The sequence below is a fragment of the Moschus berezovskii genome, chromosome 3 (genome assembly GCF_049115385.1).
Source record: "Moschus berezovskii isolate FMDL1 chromosome 3, NW_MosBer_1.0, whole genome shotgun sequence".
Classification (NCBI taxonomy): Eukaryota; Metazoa; Chordata; class Mammalia; order Artiodactyla; family Moschidae; genus Moschus; species Moschus berezovskii.
Window position 1 is genome coordinate 29,605,891 of NC_142462.1, and position 18,406 is coordinate 29,624,296.

The 18,406-nt window shown below is 37.0% G+C and overlaps 1 protein-coding gene across 1 annotated transcript in view; it reads right to left on the bottom strand.

Annotated features, from left to right (window-relative positions):
* The window catches only part of DGKB (diacylglycerol kinase beta), an 898,781-nt gene that overhangs the window by 635,186 nt on the left and 245,189 nt on the right, over positions 1-18,406 (bottom strand). Inside the window, exons 7-8 of the mRNA XM_088833532.1 lie at positions 8,727-8,776; positions 4,318-4,392 (exon numbers count right to left, since the gene is read on the bottom strand). Coding sequence (XP_088689658.1) covers positions 4,318-4,392; positions 8,727-8,776 — 125 coding nt within the window. The remainder of the gene's footprint in view (positions 1-4,317; positions 4,393-8,726; positions 8,777-18,406) is intronic.

Below are 18,406 nucleotides of genomic sequence, written 5' to 3' on the forward strand. Positions count from 1 at the left end.
GCATGGGCACACGCACACGCACACACACACCAGCAGCAAACTGGAAAGCTGAGGTAAATATCTAGATGACTTGGTACAGTGTTAATCCTGTCATTGAGAATAATAGTTTTGCCATGATTTCTAGAACATGACTACTTATACTGATCAACTTTTAGACATAATTGCTTAACTTTTTAATATTATGTCACTGAATGGCAGAGCTCAAACAAAAAGGTCTTTAATTTATGGATGAAAGTGATCTTTAATTGCTGTCTCTGGATTATTTTTTTAACTCAAATATATGCCAGATAATGACTGAACAAATTAACTTCATGGCAAAGAGCTGAAATAATTCTTTGCTAAGTAGTATGGGGCAGGGGAATTAAGTCACTTTTAATTGCCTATCAGAACTTAATAGAGCCAAGAAGTTAAACAATCAGGCCACTTGGATTAGATTTCTTTTCTAAAGATGACTTGCATACAGTGTCCCGAAGTGTTCTCCACAGTATGTGTAATACATTTACCTCGTGGCTGCTGCTGCTGCTAAGTCACTTCAGTCGTGTCCGACTCTGTACGACCCCATAGACGGAAGCCCACCAGGCTCCCCCGTCCCTGGAATTCTCCAGGCAAGAACACTGGAGTGGGTTGCCATTTCCTTCTCCAATGTGTGAAGGTGAAAGTGAAGTCGCTCAGCTGCATAGTGCTAATATGTGTTGTTAACTCCAAGGGCTGGTGTGAGAGTTAGATGTGCTAATACAGTATAAGTATCTTTGAAGAGTATCGAGCATGCATAGTAAGTTTAATATAGGTGTTGTTAGTGTTATATTGTATGTTCAGTGGGTCAGTCATGTCCGACTTTGTGGCCCCCATGGACTGTTGCCTGCCAGGCTCTTCTGCCCACGGGATTCTCCAGGTAAGAATACTAGAGTGGGTTGCCCTGTTTTTCTCCAGGGAATCTTCCCATCTCAGGGATCAAACCTGCGTCTCTTGTATCTCCTTCCTGCACTGGCAGGCAGATGCTTTACCCTAGTGCCACCTGGGAAGCCCCATGTTACATTAGCAGAAATTATATGAGTCCCAAACATATTACCCTCGGCTGCTGGAAAGGTGTAGTACCTCCTATCTAATAGCACCAAAGAGGGAAATGTGGAAGAATCCAGTGAAGGAAGTAACTCACCACCTTTATCTAACATGGAAGTTTTAATCCATTCAAAAAAAAAAAAGAAACACAGAGCACATTAGAAGAAAAATTTGAAAAGGTGCAATAAATGGAATATCTGATATGTTTGTTGATAGAAGGATCATTTGCCTCAACATCGCTGAACTTGGTTGACTGGTGTTTTTTCCTCAAGAAGTATTTTAAAATCAGATTATTTTCCTTCATAGAAACAAATGTATCTATAGGTATTGGAGACAGTCTCATTGGGAAAAAAATGATGCTGTAATAGCTTCATTACTCTCAAAATGAAGGACAAGGGAATTCATTTAAAATTGGACATAAGGTCTGATTAAAAGGCCTTACCTCTTGAAGGCACTCTCAGGAACTAGCAGAAATGAACAAATGGGAAGAGAATGAAAACATAGAGCGTTTGCTTCAGAGAACTGATCCATTCATTTTGTACTTAGCAAATCTAACGGGGGAGCCTGGGTTAGTTTTTAAGAACTCTGTTCAAGGACATCTCATCTCCCAGACTAACTGCCATCAACATCAAATGTATCCTTCTTGTTATTTACCTACCATGTCAACTTAAGAGTTAAACAATGTGTATAAAAGTACACACCCGCTTGAAGTGGGAAGAGCTGATGAATCATCAGGCAGGATGAGGCCATTATTATGACAGCAACTACAGACACAGGCAAAGCTTTTATCTTGACACTCTATACTGCCCGCAGAAAGGACAGACTTATCAGTATATGCCACAAATGACTGATACTGCTATTTAGCTTATTAATCGCATTTTCCAGTATGCATTTGTTCTAATTAGACCACCCAGCCACCACTATCCCTTCCATAGAGCATCCAGATCCCCGTTTTCTCAAACCCCACTGCCACCAAACACTTTTGTTGTGATGTAGTGGTGCTTCCGTCTGCTTTGAAAGCTGACTAAAAAAATGGTCCTCTTCCCTTTATCACTCCCATGAGCACAAGAGGCCTGATTAATAAAAGAATTATATTCACAGGTATTAAGTACGATGGAGAAAGATGTTTTACATAAACACAACCAACAAAGGCAGCAGAACTTACAAGCAGTCCTTTGATATCAGTGTAAACAGTATCACAGTGAATCAAGAGATATTCTTCGAATTAAATACATGTTACCATCTACTTTATTATTCCATATGCAAACTGAAATTTTGTTAATGATATCTGCCACTCATTATGTGTCCAGCATATGCATTTCCACATTCAAAATGGAACAGAAAAGGAAAAAGAAAAACCAGCTGAGTTAAAACTTGGAAAACCCTAATCTCAGTAAGAATGGTGCTGGCCCCGTACACAACATTGCACTGATCTGGTCATACTTTAACTGCATTAGCTTGCAATGCAAGGAAAATGTGATTTGAGCTCTCCTATCACAGTATCATGCCATTACCATGGTGCTGACTGCATAAATGGGAATTTATGCAGTTAAACGGGCTCTTTGAATTCATATAAAATGTAAACCATTTAAATTAAATTGATTTGTATTTACTTAATTAATGTACAATTTGCTAAATTGAGTTGTTTTCAAAGAAAAAGTAAAATCAATAACATTCATTAACTCTCCCCCAAATATTTGACCGAAGTAAAAATTTCAAACCATGTATGTTTTAATACACATTTGAATAATATTGGTAACTTGGATATAAATCTATGGAAAACAAGAGATTTTTATGCTCTTATAGGCACTGTTCGATACTGTTTCTTTAAACAATTTGATTAATGTTTCCTAGATTGATCTTTAACTAGATAGAGAGTTTGGGGCCAGTCACTAACATTTTGGGGTCTCCCTGCAATCCTGAGCATGTATCTGGAGGAAACTATGATTCAGAAAGATACATACACCCCAATATTTATCGCAGCACTTTTTACAACAGCCAAGACATGGAAGCGACCTAAATGTCCGTTGATGCAAAAGTGGATAAATAAGACCTGTTACATAGACACAATGCATTATTACTCAGCCATAAAAAAATAATGGAATAATGCCATTTGCAACAACAAGGATGGACCTAAATATTATAATTTAAAGCAAGGTAAGCCAGACAAAGACAAATACCATATGATGCTACTTCTATGCGGCATCTAAAATATAATGCAAATGAACTTACCAATGAAACAAAAACAGACTCACAGCCATAGAGAACAGACTTGTGGTTGCCAAGAAGGAGATGGATGGGAAGGATAGATTGTGAGTTTGGGGTTACCAAATGCAAACTATTATATATAAGATGGATAAACTACAAGGTCTTACTATATAGCACAGGGAACTGTACTCAATCCTGTGATAAACCATAATGGAAAAGAATGTATATATAAGTATAACTGAATCATTTTGCCATATAGTAGAAAATAACACAACATAATAAATCAACTATACTTCAATAAAATAAATTAAAACAAAAACCTTTGGAGTCGCGATTTCCTCAAGTGTAAAATGAGTAAAACAGTAGTATCTACCTCTTAGGGCTGTGAGCCTTAAATAACACAGACGGAAAGATAACAGTGCTCAAAAGACTCTGATGCTGGGAGGGATTGGGGGCAAGAGGAGAAGGGAACGTCAGAGAATGAGATGGCTCGATGGCATCACCGACTCGATGGACATGAGTTTGAGTGAACTCCGGGAGTTGGTGATGGACAGGGAGGCCTGGCGTGCTGTGATTCATGGGGTCACAAAGAGTCGGACACGACTGAGTGACTGAACTGAACTGAACTGCACTGACAACCATCATTATCATCTTCATAATCACCTTCATCCTCTTTCAGACTGACTACTCGTTATTTCCATATAAGGAAAAACATGGAGATCATAAAATACGTATCTATTTTGACTTTTTTATTGCATGGTATGACCTTGGTAGTGTCATCAACAGCTTGTTTACTTACACTTATTTAAGACCACCATTCGAATTAATTTCCATGAGAAAGAAAAGCAAGATATCACTGTTAAGAACTTCAGAAAACCACATACATCGTTTTATACTCAGAATCCACTTTGACTACTGATTATAAATAGTAACTTAAGAGTTATGAAAAGATAAAATCAAGTGCCAGTTACATACTAGGACGGCAAAAAAGATGAAAGAGGCAAGTGCCTTCTGGAAAGTAGCCAAGAGTGAAATCATCCCTATACCTACTGGATTCAGTTCTGTGACATCCCATTCGAGGTATTCGGCCACGTGCATCATCTGACTGATGATATTTTCTAGTTCCTGGAGGAGGTGAGGGGAGGGAGAGAGAGAGAATGAATACAAGGTCTTAGTAAGTTCTTCAACTTTGACTTACAGGAATTGATTTGTTCAACATGTAGCTCAAACACTAAAAGAGTGCAATGATTAATTTTGTATAAAAAGTAAACATATGTCTGCATGCTTAGTCATGTCCAACTCTTTGAGACCCCATGAACTACAGTCCTCCAGGCTCCTCTGTCCATGGGATTCCCAGGCAAGAATACTAGAGTGGGCTGCCATTTCCTCCTCAAGGGTATCTTCCCGACCCAGGAATCTAACCAGCATCTCCTGTGTCTCCTGCGTTGGCAGCAGGATTCTTCACCACTGTGCCAACTGTGAAGTCGACTATACTAAATATCTGCTCCTTCTGGACTTTGTCTAGAAAGCTTCACCAGGAGAGGGCACAATTATACAAAGAAAGATTTCCTTCCAGCAGAAGATTTATAGGAAAAGTTTTGTTTGGAAAGCAGTATCTGATGAAAGTAGCAGCATGCATAATTTCACAAGCTGTCATTATTTTTGTTGTTCTTCTTTAATTGAAGGTTAATTGCTTTACAGAATTTTGTTGTTTTCTGTCAAACTTCAATAAGAATCAGCCACAGGTACACCCTTGTTCCCTATATTCCAAACTTCCCTCCAAGTACTCTTACTCCATGGCTTGAAAACAGATGTGAAAGGGTGGGAGGAAGTGTTTGAGGGTAACTCTGAGGTTTATTTTTATTCTGATATAATGAGAATGTATATTGACTATTTTAGCCATTTATTGGTATAATTTGCTCTGCTAGAGGTGTGTTCAGGTCAAGGTTTGGAGACGAAAGCATGTAGAATTTATTTTATGAGGAGACAGAATTTTAGTTTGAATTTTCACATTCTTCTGCTCAATGTCAACTTGTGAAGAACTGCTGGTTAATATAGATGTCTTGGCTAAATAACTTAAAATATATTTTCATGACAATTTATCTAATGTTTTAATTCTTCTGTATCTTTAGAACAGATTAAATGTACTTTTTGAATGTTAATAATTTTAATAGTAAGTAAATGATATAATTAGAAGTAGTGTTTTATAGTGTGATAATTTAAAGTACAAGAAGTATAAAAGAAGAAAGCTTGAAAGCATATTCCGTTCCGTCGCTCAGTCGTGTCCGACTCTTTGCGACCCCGTGGACTGTAGCCTATCAGGCTTCTCCGTCCATGGGATTCTCCAGGTAAGAATACTTAATAAAATATATTCTACTCAAATCTCTAATCTAATATATATGGTTAATATAAAATGCAGAAGAAAATATGGTTAAAGAGGTTTTCTTCATAGAAGGATCTGTGGATCCCTCTGAGAAACTGAAAAATATAACTCTAATCATAAAAGTATTATTTTTATAACATAGGTTATCTCAGAAACAATGCAAATACAAATGTACTTATTTATTACAGATAAGAAATAATTTTAAACACATTTGGCCAGGATCAACTGTAGTATCAGGACTTCTCTGTAGCTCAGATGGTAAAGAATCTGCCTGCAACACAGGAGACCCAGGTTTGATCTCTGGGTTTGGAAGATCCTCTGGAGAAGGGAATGGCAACCCACTCCAGTATTCTTGCCTGGAGAATCCATGGACAGAGGACCTGGCAGGCTACAGTCGATTGGGTGGCAAAGAGTCGGACACGACTGAGCAATTCACACTACTACTTTGGAATCAGAGGCTAGAATTTGTGTGTGTGTGTGTGTGTGTGTGTGTAACTAATCTTCCAGGTACTTTATCTTTGCGTATATACACCTTCCTACTTCTGACAAGACCCTCATTGGGCTTCCCTGGTGGCTCAGTGTTTAAGAACCCGCCTGCCAATGAAAGAGATGCAGGAGACGCAGGTTCCATCCCTGGGTCGGGAAGATCCCCTGGAAAAGGGAATGGCAACCCACTCCCGTATTCTTGCCTGGGAAATCCCATGCTCAGAGGAGGCTGGTGGGCTACAGTTCTTGAGGTTGCAAAAAAAGTGGACATGATTTAGTGACTAAACAACAATGATTTGGGACCACTGAAATCTCTGGATATGTTTTGAGAAACTGAAACTATTTTGGGTGTGCTATTGTATGGGCATGTGATAGCAGATAAGTCATTTAACCTCTCAAAGATTCAGTTCCTTCAACAGTAAAAATGGATATACTAATAGTACCTAGGTCACAGAGTTGCTACAGAGATTAAATACATTATATAAAATACATTGATCTTATCTGACACAAGTAATCAATAAACATTAACTAGTATTATTAGACATACTGGTCATTTCTCAAAGTATTCATTTTCTTCTACTGTATCTCCAATATATGAACAGCTGGAGGCCTGGCGTGGTGTGATTCATGGGGTCGCGGAGAGTCGGACACGACTGAGTGACTGAACTGAACTGAACTGAAGCCTTTAAATTTCTAAGAAAATGACATTGGAATTGCAGCTCCAACCTGGTAGTGAAGGAAATCTCCTGGGGCAGAAAATTATATAGCCAAAAACCATAGAGCTTTATTTACAAAAAAGACTAGTTCAATCATAAGCAAACATTTATCCTCAGCTTATTGTATAATATTAAGAATATAATTATAAATATTGTTAATAATCTACTATATGTTAACCAAAAAATGTCCAGAGACCAAAAGAAGCATTTGACTGGATTTTCAAATCAGTTGCCAGCCCATGGCTAAAAGTTTAGTAAAGACACATTCTTTAATTAAAAAGAAAATTATTTAAATAAATTAATTTTTTTCAAATAAAGTAGTAGAACTATTAAAAAAAGAAAAATTAAAAAAAATCTGATTTGAAAGTAAATTTACATTAGTATAGTCAAAAGTGTTACAATAAGCATATTGACATATGTAGAATAAATCTAAATGCCTAGCCGTGAAATGCCACCAGAAAATGAGCGAATTTATCATTCAGCTTAATATTCCTAAGTGGAAAACTGAACATTACTAAGCACTAAAGATAACAGCATTTGAAAAATTAGAAATACCCTAAGATAAAAAATCCCACAATCACAGCATCAATTCAGATTAGTGGTCATTTTCTAAATGAGGAATTATATATTTTTATCTCTCTGTGGAGAAAATAATGTACCATTATCCTATTCAGTGTTACACTAATGTGTGTCCAACTTCATTGCTCTGCTTGTAAAAATCTGTTTGAGTTCTGCCATTGGGAAGTACATCAGAAGATGAGAAAAACTCATTGTCAGAAGTGATTATTTTAATCAGTATTCAAAACATTTGTTTTTATAGGTACCTATGTTCTTCAAAATTTCCATAATTTGACACTTATTCTTTTAGTAATATTCTTATATTTTCTTCATACAATAGGACATGATACAATATGCAAAATGTTAGAAAATATATCTGAAATACATATATACATTCATCTGTTAAACAGATATATTTATAAGGCTCTGATTTGAGAACTAAGAACTAACTACTCCTCTAAAAGCTGTGAATGATACACCTATATTAGGAATAAAATAAACATTTATTTATTGCTTTCTGTGAGATTATATTTTCTTCAATTTCTTTTTATAACTAAAACTATAGATAGAGTGCAAAATGGGATAAGGTGTTTTTCAAAGGGAAGTTTACCAAAGCAGTTTTAAAGATAACTGCCTATTTTATCAACATATGAAACTAACAGTACTTTTAAAACGTGTGTGGGTGCTGTGTTGTTGTGTGTTGTGTGTTGTTGTGTGTTGTTGTTGTTGTGTCTAACTCTTTGCGACCCCATGGACTGTGGCTCCTATGTTCATGGCATTCTCCAGGCAAGAATACTGGAGTGGGTTGTCATGCTTTTCTCAGGGGATCTTCCCAACCCAGGGATCAAACCTGTGTCTCCTTCACTGGCAGGTGGATTCATTACCACTGCACCACCTGGGAAGCCTCTTTAAAAAGTGGGAAAATAATAAAATGACTGAATTGACTTTATAATTCCTTTAAATTCTACCTGTATTCTTGGCATTTTCCTAAGTGTCAAATCTCATTGATATAGATGTCTTTTTAGAGCATTGCCTTCATCTTTTCCTTATACTTTATACAGACAGGGCTGGAGTCTTTTTTATCGTTCTTTGTATAAAAAGTCACCTTTTTGTAGTAAACTTATTTAATAGAACAACTATAATCCTAATAGTTTCCACAGATCACTTGCTTTCAAAAAGTCAGATGATAAAAATGTTGTATGAGTACATGGAAATTATGTTGTGTCTTCTGTGGTAATAGCTATAAATTTATTCATTGCATTTTTCAGAACAAACTACTCTGAAATTTTCACAGAAAATTTGAAGAAAAATATTACCGAGCTGTCCAGGAAGCCATTTCCATCTGTGTCATAGAGGCGAAACATAACTAGAAACAAAAGAGGTGTTGAAAAAAAGATTAGAGATGAGTAAGATCAATGCTAGAATAAGGCATACTCTTGAAAATTTATTTTCTGTCAGAAATAAATACTACTAAATCCCTCCCCCCTTCAAGTAGTTGATTTATGGGATCATTTCTCAAGCTTTCAAGGTGAATTAATCATTAATAAAAGTACTGGATATCAGATATAAGTTCTACTGATTTTTGTTATTCAGCTAGAAATCATGAAAAACTGCTATTGTTTGTTCAAATTTTTTTTTACAAGATCACTAAATGGAAATTCAAAAATAACAGAAGAGAAGGAGTTTAGACATTCAGACTCTGGATATTAAAGAACTTTAGACTCTGGATATTGAGTTTCCCTGGTGGCTCAGATGGTAAAGCATCTGCCTGCAATGCAGGAGACCCGGATTCAATCCCTGTGTTGGGAAGATCTCCTGGAGAAGGAAATGGCAACCCACTCCAGTATTCTTGCCTGGAAAATTCCATGGACAGAGGAGCCTGGTGGGCTACAGTCCTTGGGGTCCCGAGAGTCGGACACGACTGAGTTATTAAAGAACAGTGTGGATTAGAAGAAATAACTGATTTAGAAGTTTGGAGATCAATTATAATCTGAAAACTGCCATCCACCATTATGTGAGCTTTGTCAAACACTGCTTTCTTATCTATACTATGAGAATCCTCACCAAGTCCTAAGACACATATTTGTTGTAAAAGTTAAGCAAGGTGACACACCCAAACATATATCAAAAGCTATAGGTCATGATAAACATATAAGCCGTTGATCTGACTGATCATTAGACAGTATGTGAAAGGAAAAATTAGTGTAAAATAAGGGAATTTTTCTGATAGAAGATGCAGAAACAAAACTGTGTTATTGTCATGGATATAATGATATATTGTTTAAATCTGAGGTGTAGTTTCATGAGGAAACCAGTTTTTGAACTAATCAAACATGACAAAGATGCTGTTGGCTCCACCACAGAAAGCTCAGGAAAGCAGGACGGCAGAGGCCCACGGCTGGCCTAAGGACCCCTTGAAGAGCTCACAGAGCACCAGGAGACTACAGGAAAGGCTGCAGGTGCTGGGCTGAGACAAACAGAGAATGCCACAGCTGTAAAAACAGAGGAATGGAAATGAGGGTTTGTGTTGGGTTTGTAAAATTTCCTGAAGAGGCTTGATGTCTGAGGCTTATAACATGAACTAAAGACAGCGACAACTAGGAGACATAGTTATGAAATGACTTTAATCTGTAACTCATTATTTTTCATGTCTAAAAATAAGTACTATATTTCAAAAATTCTAAGATATTTATAAGATGCAAAACTAGCCTGCTGTTGTTCAGTTGCTAAATCATGTCTGACTCTTTGTGACCCCAAGAACTGCAGAACTTCAGACTTCCCTGTCCTTCACTATCTGCTGGAGTTTACTCAAACTCATGTCCATTAAGTCAGTGATGAAAACTAGCCTGCATATCACTAAAAGGAAAAAAAAAATGCTACCAACCCAGCTATGATGTCCTATTTATTATAAAATGGAAACAGACTTTAAAGCTGTTGAAAAGCAAGGGGAAAATGCATACCTATTGAATTAGGCTTGTTAAATGACATAAATATCTTGCAAACCATGATAATTGTTATTATATATTAAATAAGAATAAAATTCAGGAAGAAAAAAAAAGAACTTATCACAACATAGATACTATGCATTTCAAGATTTTCTAGTATACTACTAAGCTACAGTAGTCAAGACAGTATGCTACTGGCACAAAGACAGAAATATAGATCAATGGAACAAATAGAAAACCCAGAGATAAATCCATGCACCTATGGACATCTTATCTTTGACAAAGGAGGCAAGAATATACAATGGAGAAAAGACAATCTCTTTAACAAGTGGTACTGGGAAAACTGGTCAATCACTTGTAAAAGAATGAAACTAGAACACTTTCTAACACCATACATAAAAATAAACTCAAAATGGATTAAAGATCTAAATGTAAGACCAGAAACTATAAAACTCCTAGAGAAAAACATAGGCAAAACACTCTCTGATGTAAATCACAGCAGGATCCTCTATGACCCACCTCCCAGAGTAATGAAAATAAAAGCAAAAATAAACAAATGGGACCTAATTAAACTTAAAAACTTGTACACAATGAAGGGAACTATAAGCAAGGTGAAAAGGCAGCCTTCAGAATGGGAGAAAATAATAACAAATGAAGCAACTCACAAAGAATTAATCTCCAAAATATACAAGCAGCTCCTGCAGCTCAATTCCAGAAAAACAAGCAACCTAATCAAAAAATGGGCCAAAGAACTAAACAGACATTTCTCCAAAGAAGACATACAGATGGCTAACAAAGACATGAAAAGATGCTCAACATCCCTCATAATCAGAGAAATGCAAATCAAAACCAAAATCAGGTACCATCTCACCCTGGTCAGAATGGCTGCTATCAAAAAGTCTACACACAATAAATTCTGGAGAGGGTGTAGAGAAAAGAGAACCCTCTTACACTGTTGGTGGCAATGTAGACTAGTACAGCCACTATGGAGAACGGTGTGGAGAGTCCTTAAAAAACTGGAAATAAAACTGCCACATGACCCAGCAATCCCACTGCTGGGCATACACACCAAGGAAACCAGAAATGAAAGAGACACGTGTACCCCAATGTTCATTGCAGCACTGTTTATAATAGCCAGGACATGAAAGCGACCTAGATGTCCATCTGCAGATGAATGGATAAAAAAGCTTTGGTACATATACACAATGGAGTATTACTCAGCTATTAAAAAGAATGCATTTGAATCTGGAGCCTATTATAGAGAGCGAAGTAAGTCAGAAAGAAAAACACCAATACAGTATATTAACGCATATATATGGAATCTAGAAAGATGGTAACAATGACCCTATATGCAAGAAAGGAACAGAGACACAGATGTAAGGAACAGACTTTTAGACTCTGTGGGAGAAGGTGAGCGATGATTTGAGAGAATAGCATTGAAACATGTATATTATATGTGAAATATATATATTATATGTGAACCAGTCCAGGTTGGATGCATGAGACAGGGTGCTCGGGGCTGGTGCACTGGAATGACCCTGAGGGATGGGATGGGGAGGCAGGTGGGAGAGGGGATCAGGATGGGGAACACATATACACCCATGGCTGATTCATGTGAATGTATAGAAAAAACCACCACAATATTGTAAAGTAATTAGCCTCCAATTAAAATAAATTTTTAAAAAACAACAAAAAAAAAGATTTTCTAGTGGACTGCAAGGATATCCAACCAGTCCATTGTAAAGAAGATCAATCCTGGGTGTTCAGTCCTGGAAGGACTGATGCTAAAGCTGAAACTCCAATACTTTGGCCACCTCATGCGACGAGTTGACTCACTGGAAAAGAGTCTGATGCTGGGAAGGATTAGGGGCGGGAGGAGAAGGGGATGACAGAGAATGAGATGGCTGGATGGCATCACCGACTCGATGGACATGAGTTTGATTGAACTCCGGGAGTTGGTGATGGACAGGGAGGCCTGGCGTGCTGTGATTCATGGGGTCGCAAAGAGTCGGACACGACTGAGCGACTGAACTGAACTGAGTATAGCATAAAATGATAAAATTATCTTTTTAAGGGGCAAGAATTCTTGCACCACTCAAAGAAGCGGTTAAATACCAGGAACAAGGCAAAGACTTCCAGAAGCCTAACTATATTTTATTTTATTATTTTTTATTGGAGGCTAATTATTTTACAATATTATATTAGTTGGTTTTGCCATACATTGACATGAATCCGCCCCGGGAGTTCCCCTTCCTGAACCCCCCTCCCACCTCCCTCCTCCCTTTATCCTCCCTCTGGGTCATCCCCGCACACCAGCCCCAAGCATCCTATAACATGCATCGACCCTGAACTGGTGATTCGTTTCACATATGACAACATACATGTTTCACTGACATTCTCCCAAATCATTCCACCCTCACCCTCTCCCACAGAGTCCCAAAGACTGTTCTATACATCTGTGTCTCTTTTGCTGTCTCGTATACAGGGTTATCATTTGCATCTTTCTAAATTCCATATATATGCGTTAGTATACTGTACTGGTGTTTTTCTTTCTGGCTTACTTCACTCTCTATAATAGGCTCCAGTTTCATCCACCTCATTAGAACTGGTTCAAATGCATTCTTTTTAATGGCTGAGTAATACTCTATTGTGTATATGTACCAAAGCTTTCCTATCCATTTGTCTGCAGATGGACATCTAGGTTGCTTCCATGTCCTCGCTATTATAAACAGTGCTGCAATGAACATTGGAGTACATGCGTCTCTTTCAATTCTGGTTTCCTCGGTGTGTATGCCCAGGAGTGCGATTGCTGGATCATATGGCAGTTCTATTTCCAGTTTTTTGAGGAATCTCCACACTGTTCTCCATAGTGGCTGTACTAGTTTGCATTCCAATCAACAGTGTAACAGGGTTCCCTTTTCTCCACACCCTCTCCAGCATTTATTGCATGTAGACTTTTGGATAGCAGCCATTCTGACTGGTGTGAAATGGTATCTCATTATGGTTTTGATTTGCATTTCTCTGATTATGAGGGATGTTGAGCATCTTTTCATGTCTTTGTTAGCCATCTGTATGTCTTCTTTGGAGAAATGTCTGTTAAGTTCTTTGGCCCATTTTTTGATTGGGTTGCTTGTTTTTCTGGAATTGAGCTGCAGGAGCTGCTTGTATATTTTGGAGATTAATCCTTTATCAGTTGCTTCATTTGCTATTATTTTCTCCCATTCTGAAGGCTGTCTTTTCACCTTACTTATAGTTTCCTTTGCTGTGCAGAAACTTTTGATTTTAATTAGGTCCCATTTGTTTATTTTTGCTTTTATTTCCATTACTCTGGGAGGTAGGTCTTGGAGGATCTTGCTGTGATTTATGTCGGAGAGTGTTTTGCCTTCGTTCTCCTCTAGGAGTTTTATAGAATCTGGTCTTACATTTAGCTCTCTAATCCATTTTGAGTTTATTTTGGTGTATGGTGTTAGAAAGTGTTCTAGTTTCATTCTTTTACAAGTGGCTGGCCAGTTTTCCCAGCACCACTTGTTAAAGAGACTGTCTTTTCTCCATTTTATATTCTTGCCTCCTTTGTCAAAGATAAGGTGTCCATAGGTGCATGGATTTATCTCTGGGCTTTCTATTTTGTTCCATTGATCTATATTTCTGTCTTTATGCCAATACCATACTGTCTCGATGACTGTGGCTTTGTAGTAGAGCCTGAAGTCCGGCAGCTTAATTCCCCCAGTTCCATTCTTCTTCCTCAAGATTGCTTTGGCTATTCGAGGTTTTTTGTATTTCCATACAAATTGTGAGATTATATATTCTAGTTCTGTGAAAAATATCGTTGGTAGCTTGATAGGGATTGAATTGAATGTATAAATTACTTTGGGTAGTATACTCATTTTTACAATATTTATTCTTCCTATCCACGAACACGGTATATTTCTCCATCTATTAGTGTCCTCTTTGATTACTTTCACTAGTGTTTTATAGTTTTCTATGTACAAGTCTTTTGTTTCCTTAGGTAGATATATTCCTAAGTATTTAATTGTTTTCATTGCAACAGTGAATGGAATAGTTTCCTTAATTTCTCTTTCTATTTTCTCATTGTTAGTGTATAGGAATGCAAGGGATTTCTGTGTGTTGATTTTATATCCTGCAACTTTACTGTATTCGTTGATTAACTCTAGTAGTTTTCTGGTAGAGTCTTTCGGGTTTTCTGTGTAGAGGATCATGTCATCAGCGAACAGTGAAAGTTTTACTTCTTCTTTTCCAATTTGGATTCCCTTTATGTCTTTTTCTGCTCTGATTGCTGTAGCCAAAACTTCCAGAACTACGTTGAATAGTAGTGGTGAGACTGGGCACCCTTGTCTTATTCCTGACTTTAGGGGAAATGCTTTCAGTTTTTCACCATTGAGGATAATGTTTGCTGTGGGTTTGTCATATATAGCTTTTATTATGTTGAGGTATATCCCTTCTATTCCCACTTTCTGGAGGGTTTTTATCATAAATGGATGTTGAATTTTGTCGAAGGCTTTCTCTGCATCTATTGAGATAATCATATGATTTTTATTTTTCAGTTTGTTAATGTGGTGTATTACGTTGATTGATTTGCGGATATTGAAGAATCCTTGCATTCCTGTGATAAAGCCCACTTGGTCATGATGTATGATCTTCTTAATGTGTTGTTGGATTCTGATTACTAGAATTTGTTAAGGATTTTTGCATCTATGTTCATCAGTGATATTGGCCTGTAGTTTTCTTTTTTTGTGGGATCTTTACCAGGTTTTGGGATTAGGGTGATGGTGGCCTCATAGAATGAGTTTGGAAGTGTCCCTTCCTCAGCAATTTTCTGGAAGAGTTTGAGTAGAATATGTGTTAGCTCTTCTCTAAATTTTATACCCCACTTACATCTACGGATAGATCAACTAAACAGAAAGTTAACAAGGAAACACAAACTTTAAATGATACAATAGACCAGTTAGACCTAATAGCTCTCTATAGGACATTTCACCCCAAAACAATGAATTTCACCTTTTTCTCAAGCGCACATGGAAACTTTTCCAGGATAGATCATATCCTGGGCCATAAATCTAGCCTTGGTAAATTCAAAAAAACTGAAATCATTCCAAGCATCTTTTCTGACCACAATGCAGTAAGATTAGATCTCAATTATGGGAGAAAAACTATTAAAAATGCCAACATATGGAGGCTGAACACACCCTGCTGAATAATGAACAAATCATAGAAGAAATCAAAAGAGAAATCAAAATATGCATAGAAATGAATGAAAATGAAAACACAGCAACCCAAAACCTCTGGGACACTGTAAAAGCAGTGCTAAGGGGGAAGTTCATAGCAATACAGGCACACCTCAAGAAACAAGAAAAAAGTCAACTAAATAACCTAACTCTACATCTAAAGCAACTAGAAAAGGAAGAAATGAAGAACCCCAGGGTCAGTAGAAGGAAAGAAATCATAAAAATTATGGCAGAGATAAATGCAAAAGAAACAAAAGAGACCATAGCAAAAATCAACAAAGCCAAAAGCTGGTTCTTTGAAAAGGTAAATAAAATTGACAAACCACTAGCCAGACCCATCAGGAAACAAAGGGAGAAAAACCAAATCAATAAAATTATAAATGAAAATGGAGAGATCACAATTGACAACACAGAAATACAAAGGATTATTAGAGAATACTATCAGCAATTATATGGCAATAAAATGGATAACCTGGAAGAAATGGACAAATTCCTAGAGAAGTGCAACTTTCCAAAACTGAACCAGGAAGAAATAGAAAATCTGAACAGACCCATCACAAGCATGGAACTAGAGGCTGTAATCAGAAATCTTCCAGCAAACAAAAGCCCAGGTCCAGATGGCTTCACAGCTGAATTCTACTAAGTATATTTTAGAATGAGGAACAGTTGTGACTCTATTAATCCTTATTGGAATAAGGATTAAGCAAATGCCAAACAATTTCATACAGCTCAGTTAGGTGGAAAACCTGTGTCTACTGGCAAGTTTTCGTGGAAATATGAGCTCAAAGACACACACACAAGTGGTGTGAATGTGTGGGTATCTGCATTCATTTTGGGCAGCATCTGAAACTTCTTCCTAGATTCTAAAAGCCAGACTTTCAGTTCAGTTCAGTTCAGTTCAGTGGCTCAGTCGTGTCCGACTCTTTGCGACCCCATGAATCACAGCACGCCAGGCCTCCCTGTCCATCACCAACTCCCGGAGTTCACTCAAACTCATGTCCATCAAGTCGGTGATGCCATCCAGCCAGACTTTATAAAGCACCATAACAGATGAAAAGTCAGATATCTTTTCTTCACTAGTCTGACTTGAAAATAGAGTTTGCACAAGAGACAGTCTCTACTGATCAGAAGCACAAGCCTAGAAGATTAATCAGCTGGTAGTGACCCAAGAAAAAAGGACCTTTACATAACCCATGGTGATGACAGGCAACAGCAATAATAACTGAAGAGAAGGGTGTGTGACAGGGGTGCCAACACTGAAGGGTGCTGTCTGTGCACAGAGAAGCAGCGAGCAGCTGGCACACATATAAGAAAACAATTACTAAACCTACTGTTAATTACAAATGATGCATTTGTATGTTTACAAAATTCTATTGAATCATCAAAAAGAACTGGAACCTATATATAAAAATACATATTTCATACATATAAGAACTTACATATGTATTAGAACTTACATAACAAATATGTTATATACATATATATGAAAGTGAAAGTGTTAGTTGCTCAGTCATGTCTGACTCTTTGCAAACCCATGGACTGTAGCCCACCAGGCTCCTCTGCCCGTGGAATTCTCCACACAAGAATACTGGATTGGGTTGCCATTCCCTTCTCCAGAAGATATTCCCAGGGATCTAACCTGGGTCTCCTGTTCTTACCATATGAGCTACCAGGGAAGCCTCATCATATATATATAGATAGAGAGATAGATAGATAGATATGTCTTACATTAAAACATATATATCATATTTATTATATATATATTAGAACTTATATAACTATGTTAAGTAGTACATCTTTTATAACATATGTCATATATTATATTAGAAATTATAATGTATAAATATATATCTACATATAAATATATATATGTATACATATTCAGTGACATGGTAAGATAAAAAGGCAATTGCAGTTTTATTACTTGCGAAGAGCAATTAGAAATTGAAACATAAAATATATCGTTCACAATAATATCCAAAAACCTAAATACATAAGAAAAATTTATCGAGTTGGACAAGACCTTTGTGCAAAACGTATAAAACTTCACCAAGAAAAACTACATAAAACCTATATAAATGAAAAGATGTATTATGTTAATGAATTGAAACATTTAATATCATTAAAGTGTAAATTCTTCACAGATTGTTCCATATAATGGAGACAGTCTCAACAAAAATAACAGCAGCTTTGTTTTAAATATTCACATGACTGATGACTCAGCAGGCAAGAATCTTCTGGCAATGCAGAAGACACAGGAGACGGGTTCAATCCCTGGGTTTGGAAGATCCCATCAAGGAGGAAAGGGCAATACACTCAAGTATTCTTGCCTCGAAAAGCCCATGGACAGAGGAGCCTGGTGAGCTACAGTCCAAAGGGTTTCAAAAAGCTGGACATGACTGAGAGACTAAGCATACATATGCATACATTATAAAAAGAAACTTGGAATATCCAAACAGCTTTGAAAAGAAAAAAACAAATCTGAAGGATTTACATGACCTAACTTCAAGAGTTGATAAAAATCCAAGGAATCAGAACAGTGGCATACTGACTATGCAAATAAAACGGGAGCTATAGAGGACAGAAAGAGATCCATACATGTATGGTCAACAAGGGTCAAAACAACTCAATGAGATAAGAAAAGTCTTTGCAAAAAATGATGATGGAACAGCTGGATGGATATTCATACTAAAAAATTTCCATGACCCTTACTTCACACCAAGTATGAACATTAGCTCAAATTGAATTACATTAAGGCAGAGCTTTAAAGATTCTAGAAGAAAATATAGGACAACATCCTCATAAATC